The following is a 7,981-nucleotide window of genomic DNA, read 5'->3' as shown; positions in this document are numbered from 1 at the left end:
AAAACCTGCCGTTAATACATGTCTTTAAACTCGTGTAACAGTGCGTCTACTACTTTTCGCTGCGTTCGCCAGCAAAGTTTGCATCTTGCACAAGTTGCCAAAATCATGCATGAAACATTACCTTTAGCTTTTAAGTGCATCTATTTATGACAAAAAGCGTTCTGTAGAAGAGCAACACTGCAAGGAGTTCAATATCACCTTTAGCAACGTCATCACTGTTTGTTTTAGCCCATTTCCTGCTAGCTGGTGTGCTAGCTAAAATGATCTACTATAACGTGGCTCAAACTTGACCAAACATACTGAAATATGAGCATACCTTCTGCATCTTGTGTCATAGTCTTCCTGGAGTTCTTCCTCTGTGTGGTGTAGGTGAAGCACATACTTTGAGCACGTGGTACTCAGCCAGTGCTACCATAGAAACAGCTTTCCGGGTGGCGTCCATGTTTTTTCTCAGACTCGGACGCGCAAAACATACCAGAACGCTTGAAGTGACCATCTTAGTCACATCCGAGGGCCGAGTCGGTTCGTTGACAATTATAATACACCATTATCTTTCTAGTATGCTGGCATTTTATAATCCATCTTGAGATAATGGCGACAGTTCTCATGCTGGAACCAAACTTTGGAATGAACTCCCACTTTCTGTAAGGTCAGTAAAGTCACTACAGAAATTTAAGGCCATGTTTAAAGCACATCTTTTAAGACTTCATGATGGGTGTTTTATCATTACCTTGTCTGTTTTGTTTCTTTATCATTACCTTGTCTTTTTTTGTTTGTTTTTTGTTTTCTCTGTTATTTGCGTTTAGTTATTGTGAACCACTTTGGGCAACAGCTGTTGCAGTATAAAAATGAATCTCTTCAAGCAAATTAATATGAAAAAAATAAAGAGACTTACTAAAGTATGAGATTTATTTGTTAAACAGGAAAAACCATCCCATACATCAATGGTAAAAATCACACCATTAACTGCATGCATGGCCATATTCTTTATGGCCAGGAGGACCCTTCAGGGCCAGGACATGGGGCATCAGGGTGCGTTTTTTTGGCAGTTTTCATCACATACTGCAGGCTTTTCTGCATCAGACGCAGGTGTCACTGGAGGACCCCCCTTTGGGCCAGGACATGGGGCATCAGGGTGAGTTTTTTGGCAGTTTTCTTCACATGCTGCATCAGACGCAGGCACCACTGGAGGACCCCCCTTTGGGCCAGGACATTGACCATCAGGGTGAGTTTTTTGGCAGTTTTCATCACATACTGCAGGCTCTTCTGCATCAGACGCAGGCACCACTGGAGGACCCCCCTTTGGGCCAGGACATTGACCATCAGGGTGAGTTTTTTGGCAGTTTTCATCACATACTGCAGGCTTTTCTGCATCAGACGCAGGCACCACTGGAGGACCCCCCTTTGGGCCAGGACATTGACCATCAGGGTGAGTTTTTTGGCAGTTTTCTTCACATACTGCATCAGACGCAGGCACCACTGGAGGACCCCCCTTTGGGCCAGGACATTGACCATCAGGGTGAGTTTTTTGGCAGTTTTCATCACATACTGCAGGCTCTTCTGCATCAGACGCAGGCACCACTGGAGGACCCCCCTTTGGGCCAGGACATTGACCATCAGGGTGAGTTTTTTGGCAGTTTTCATCACATACTGCAGGCTTTTCTGCATCAGACGCAGGCACCACTGGAGGACCCCCCTTTGGGCCAGGACTTTGACCATCAGGGTGAGTTTTTTGGCAGTTTTCATCACATACTGCAGGCTTTTCTGCATCAGACGCAGGCACCACTGGAGGACCCCCCTTTGGGCCAGGACATTGACCATCAGGGTGAGTTTTTTGGCAGTTTTCAGCACATACTGCAGGCTTTGCTGGTTCGGCCCCAAGCTGCACTGTAGGCTTTGCTGGTTCAGCTGCAGGGGTCACTGCATGGATTCAGATATTCAGCTTTAGTCAGTCCATTTAGCAACATTCAGTCTTAGATGTACAGCACAAAACACGCAAAGCATGACCAGCAAGTTGTACTTACAGAATTTTATTTCAAGTATTATTCATCTATTAAATTTGTAAAGCAATCCTGTGCTTGAAACTGTATGTGGTTCATAAGTTTAATATTACAGCTAATTGTACTGTACATCTTATTTTGTAAGGCATTTATTTATGCATTTCTTCAGGCAGTGTAATAAAGCTAAAAGATCTTCTCACCTACGACTCCAGTGTGGTTTGTGCTCAAACATGCAGACAGACACAATAAAACAACACTCAACGAGCAGTACACTCGAGCTGTCATCCTCTCGACCTGTTATCTCACAATTAACTCTACTGGAAACAGCGCTGAATTAGTCAGAAGTTACAGTAAGGCACACAAAGCAACACTGAAAACATGTGCTGCTGAATCCCTTAACATAAATTGCTGTCCAAAGATTTATAGATCCAAGGAAGTCTGGGTAACTCCAACCCTGATGAAACTCACCTGCGTGTAGCTTTCTAGTAGCCTAATCTTTAAGACCTTGATTAGCTTGTTCAGGTGTGTTTGATTAGGTTTGGAGGAGTGGAGCACAGCGGTCATGCCAGATGACATAATTAGAAGATTGAGTGTTTCTATGGCAACACTATCAATGACAAAATGGTCAGGTGGTACAATGATCACATGGTACAAGTCGGAGCTTTCTGGAAATTCCACGTTTACAAGTTGTTGTTATGAATAACCTCTTACACCTAAACTCTACTGAAAGTGGATCTCTACTGGCATAAATCTGCGTAGAATATGAAGAGGCACAGCAAACACAGACACAGGGGTATGTCTAGAATTGGAAACTGAATTAATTGTGACTAACAACAGTGTTTCAAGCAACTAGGGAATACAGCCATTCTTATATCAACGCCACTTTTTTTCAAATATGTATACATATATATATATATATATATATATATATATATATATATATATATATATATATATAAACTCTTTGGAAATGATATAGCCAACTCCCGTAACGCATGCTTTTCAAAGTTGCCGAACAGACCCGGCAAGAAAGAAAGATAACCTTTCGATTCTACAAAGAACCAAAATTGAGAACTTCATGAGCAATAGAGGTGGCAGTGACATCCAGAAAGTAAAATCTGACAAATGTATGGGGGAAGTCCAGCTTGCCGCTGCACAAATATCTCATACCAAAATCCTCTTGAACAATGCCCTGAGGTAGCCATACCCCTTGTAGAATGAGCCCTTAAGCCCACTGGGGAATGAAGACCCATAGAAGTACAGGTCAATTCAATCGTCAGTCTCCACCATCCACTGGGAAAGGCGCTGCGAGGAGATCGGCTTATAAGATCGGCCCATGAAACGAATAACTGAACATTCTTCCTGAACAATCGTGTCCTGTTTACATAATGCCGTAACGCTTGTACAGAACACAAAGTGTGCAATTTCTGCTCCTCTGAAAAAAAAAATGGAGGGGGGTAAAATTAGGGCTGCGTATCGAGTTAGATTCGGCACTGACCGAATTGACTCGATACCATTGAGTATCAAAAAACGGCTTACCGTTCATACCAAATCTCAGTACCTAAGGGGTCAATCTCGTTAATATCTGTGAGCCAAAAATCATGCAGCATGATTGGCTTTGGCGAGGCATCAAGGAAAAACACTAGTTTACTCAGGGCGGTTACAGCCAGAGACGTGGCTCACATGTGAGGGTGTAGTATGTAAGCCTCCCAATCAACCCGTGTAAAAGATGTGCTTTGTGACAATACACTTGAGAACTTGTGATTGTGCCCATCAGACCACATTCTTTTGGTGGATGAGTATTCTGCACTGTCAGTAATCCAAGGAACATTGTGTGTTGAGGGGGATCTGAACTGGGCTGAACACAACTTAGAACCATTTGCCCACCCGAATTCCACATCCTCCACTTCTATGCAGGTGGGGAAACAAATGTGGTGGAATTGTGAGAGGAATTTATCCCTGCCCCGATGCTCCAGAGATTTAGCCACAGTGACCTCTCAGAGTGGTAAGAGGAACTAATAGGTTCAGTGGCTTTGGCCACATTCAAATAAATTGACATTGGATGGTTAGCGGACTTGGACTTTGCAGCCGCCGGGAATGACTGCTTTCCCCTCCCCCTGGACTGGTGGAACAGGACTTTGTCATGAAAACATCACAAAGGTTAAAAGGAATGCTACGTTAATCCCCAGTCACTGATGAATCAAGTGAAAAGAAGACCTGGTCTTTTCAGCTTGCCACTATAAATTGCTCTTTTTCTGCACTAAACTAGTGAATTTTGCCAAGATATATTCAGAGATGATAGACAAGATGTTATAGAATAATAATTTAATAAAAACCCAATTTTGACACAACTGACATTGGATCTATTTTTAGATCTTACTGAAAACGTACCAGCGTGACATCTGACGGGTTTTCCAGGATCGTATCACATATGGTATGCTGGTGTGGTATGGAGGCAGATCGGCAGCTGATAAAAAGGCTTTGCAGAGAGTACTAAAGACTGCACAGAACATTACAAATCAACAGCTACCTGCCCTGGATGACATTTTCACCTCTCATTGTCTGCAGAAAACACACAACATTCTGAAGGACCCGTATCACCCAGCCCATCATTTATTTGAACTGCTGCCATCCGGAAAACGCTACAGGTCTATCAAATCACACACAACGTGATTTATGAACAGGGCCGTTTGAAGGAATTTGGGGGCCCCAAGCAAAATGGACATGGAGGCCCCCCCAATAAAAAACATATTATAATATATGAAACCATATTCCGTCCGTTCGAAAAAAAAGTTGTACTAACTGTTTGTTACAAGCAGCATTTGCCGTCAGGCAGGTAGCTAACATAAACATATTTTTTCTAGCCTACCTGCTGCAAAATTACACCATTTGTACAGGACAAGTGGAGCTATTTTATCCAGTGTAATTTATCACTTACCACTAGGGGTGTAACAAAATTCACGGTTCGGTTCAATACGATACACGTGTTACGGTTTGGTATGTTTTCGATACAGCAAAAAGAAAGAAATGCCAATTTCCTTGATTTATTTATTTTTCTTCTTTTTTAAATTAAAACTAGCACCATAAAATATTATTTCTTTTTACTTTGAGCAATTCTGGAGCTATAATTGACTCTTCTTAGGAGCATATAAAACAAAACAGCTCCTTGGAAAAAAAAAAATATATATTGTAGTAGTTATAAACAAATGTTTATTTTAGTTAAGATTAACATTTGAGGGCATTGTATTCATAATGTCAAAATAAAACCGACGTAATGTTACTTGAAGGCATTATAGCCTACTATTCCTGCCAAACAATGTGAATGTTTCTCACTAGATCTCGCAGCAATGTTATTACTTCTGTGGCGAATTCAAATGCTTTCTTTACTGGATCTCTTATTAGTGCTGTGTAGTAACAGTGTCGCATGATCACGGCTCGTGCTGCACTGGTCCAAACTGATAAACAACGGACCGTCAACCACACAATAACGAGTAGCTCAGTTTCGTTCCGCTTACATTACGTTTGCCATTTGATGTTGGCCAATGTTGTGGTCGCGCCTGCATCTCTACATTATGAGCGCGCTTGCCACGCGCAACACGCCTACATTTGAAATAACGAAATTTTGGTCGGCAGGAAAAATGATCCAACGAACCGTTCGGTTTGAAAACGCGTACCGATCACCAAACCGAAAGCCTCGTACCGAACGGTTCAATACGAATACGTGTATCGTTACACCCCTACCACTATCTTGTTTTTTCTTTCCTCCTCTTCCTTTCTCCTTATTCTTTTCTGGCTTCCTGAAGCATAATCCCACTTCATGATGACTGCCGAGGAGGTTTTGTATTTTGCCGGCAGCAGAGATCACGCAGTTGGCTGGCTGCTGTCAGAGACTACTGAGGGGGGCCCCCTTGAGGGGGATCCCGATAACAGTGTCATTGCACTTTACTGCATTGCCTATCAAAGGGGCGCTCACACAGTTTGTCGTTGCATTTTATTCTTAACCAGTCGTTGTCTTGGGGCCCCAGGACAGCTCGGGGCCCCAAGCAATTGCTTGGTTTGCCTGCCTTGTTGCGACGGGCCTGTTTATGAACAGCTTCTATTCCAAAGCTATCACGATAATGACCTATGAACTGAAAACACATCCCCAAAATCAGCACAACACATTCTTGACATACAAGACAATTTATGTGAAATAACACTATGAGCACTTTATTTCTTAATGTGCTATATGGCCTTTGATTGCAATATGTACTTAACTATTCTTAATTGTATACGTTGGAAAGTCTAAAAATGTTGCTGTATGTAAAATTGTACAATGGCAATAAAGAAATCTATCTATCTATTAGACTACTTTGTGGCAAGCTTTATACGTGCGCTTGAGCGTGGGGTGTATATTCCGCCCCCCAGTGGCCTATAGGAGTCTTTGAGTCTGTAAAAAAAGGCAACACTTTTTTTGAATTCTTTTTTGTTTTGTTTTTTTACATAACTTTTACATACATGCTACTGACATATTATTGTAGCAGAGTTTGTGCTAAATGCAGTGTAATAAGATTTTAGCCATGAAAATGTCACAAGTAACAGAAATAAGCACGGCATTCCGACTAGGAAGACAGACGTTGCCTAGCAACACGCACCAACAGATTTCAACCCTTTCCTCAGATTTCCCAGCTCGGAAGTCAGACAACCATGAGGACACCGAGCAAGAATTCTGATACGGAATCCAAGATGGCTGCGCCCTGTGTGACTTGTAAGTATGAATTGTTTTCATTGTTTTTGGACCGCTTTGGTTGTTTAAATGAAGCCTTGTTTCAAACGGGTGTAACTAACGTGGCTAGCGTTGCTAACAGAAGATTAACTAAAACATGAAATAAAGTGAAAATTTTAGACGTTCAAATGGCTGCGTTTTGATAAGGTGTAGTCTTATTACAGATTGGCTTGCACCTAATTTACTAGGCTACATATAACCGATATAGTTATATGTAGCCTACATAAACAAACTATGGTTTTACTAGAAAAGTGCTTTATGTGGGTTAAATCTCAATGTTGCGTGTTAAACTGGTATGTTTGTGATAGAATGATAACTGTACATTATAGCATACTGCCCAAAAGATACAGAGTGTGATATACAGTGTTTTATTTCACTAGTTCACACTTACAAATAAGTCAGATAGAAATAGATGCGTATTTGGCGTGCTGTCCGAGGAGAGGGCTCCGGGCTCGGTATTCGGCCCGAACCCAGAGTACTCCCCCCGTATTCCTGGCTGTAAAAGATTGAGCCAAGAGTGAGGAGTCGGGGTGGTGGAGGGATGCTGGAAAACTGTCACGGAGTATTAGGTGAGTTGACAGAGTGGATATATATATACTTCTTGTCATGCTGATTAGGGTAGACATAATTGTTTGATGACGAGTAGATTGGATTGATTATTTGAATGTGCTCCTCCCGAACTTTGTTTATAAAACATCATTTTTAGAGTTTATTGATGGGAAGATGGATCCGTACTGGGACCAGGAGAGGACCCGGCCCTTTCATGGGCCCTTGTTTCAACAACAAGCCAACCCAGCGGCTGGTTATTACTTGGACCAGGGGCTCATGATCTCGGTTAACTTGGTGTGCATTGAAAGCACAGGTGAGATACTAATGCACATGCACTGTTATTAAACCCTGAGGGCTGTGCTAACATCTTTCTTTCTTTTTCTTTTCTGATTCAGATATCAGCCAGGTGGGAGCCACTGCCCCACTGCTTTCACACACCCCACTGCCTGCCACTGCCTCACTTGTCGTCAACAAGACTTTCTTGAAGCTGGCCAGGAGGTCCAAGAAGCTGCTGTGGGAGGATATCACTGGCAAGCTGAGCCACCATTTCAAGCAGACCTTTGTGCAAGACAAGGTGGCTCGCAAATGGAACACGTTGGTGGAGGCCTACAAAAAAGTAAAGGACAAAAATTCGTCCACAGGGAGGGGCCCTAGTAAAATTCAGTTT

At 42.4% G+C, this 7,981-nt stretch overlaps 1 protein-coding gene across 2 annotated transcripts; it reads right to left on the bottom strand.

Annotated features, from left to right (window-relative positions):
• Positions 1-891: 891 nt before the first annotated feature.
• On the bottom strand, positions 892-2,548 carry LOC308701228 (uncharacterized protein). Of its 2 annotated transcripts, XM_081383424.1 has the most exons (3): positions 2,201-2,472; positions 1,856-1,920; positions 892-1,650 (listed from the first exon to the last, which is right to left on the bottom strand). In XM_081383424.1, the coding sequence occupies exons 1-3, from the start codon at positions 2,283-2,285 to the stop codon at positions 1,093-1,095; spliced, it is 708 nt and encodes a 235-aa protein (XP_081239550.1). In that variant the 5' UTR covers positions 2,286-2,472; the 3' UTR covers positions 892-1,092. The 2 variants fall into 2 exon arrangements, with proteins under 2 accessions (XP_081239550.1, XP_081239549.1); XM_081383423.1 differs by having other exon boundaries at positions 892-1,920; positions 2,201-2,548.
• Between the last annotated feature and the right edge of the window lie 5,433 nt (positions 2,549-7,981).

Source organism: Scardinius erythrophthalmus (genome assembly GCF_964197995.2).
Source record: "Scardinius erythrophthalmus genome assembly, chromosome: 13".
NCBI classification, from domain to species: Eukaryota; Metazoa; Chordata; class Actinopteri; order Cypriniformes; family Leuciscidae; genus Scardinius; species Scardinius erythrophthalmus.
The sequence above is the reverse complement of the archived record's forward strand: the minus strand, read 5'-3'. Positions and strand labels throughout refer to the sequence as shown.

Excerpts from the sequence above, each read along its gene's own strand:
- LOC308701228 (XM_081383423.1), bottom strand. The coding sequence starts at position 1,821 with ATGGTCAATGTCCTGGCCCAAAGGGGGGTCCTCCAGTGGTGCCTGCGT.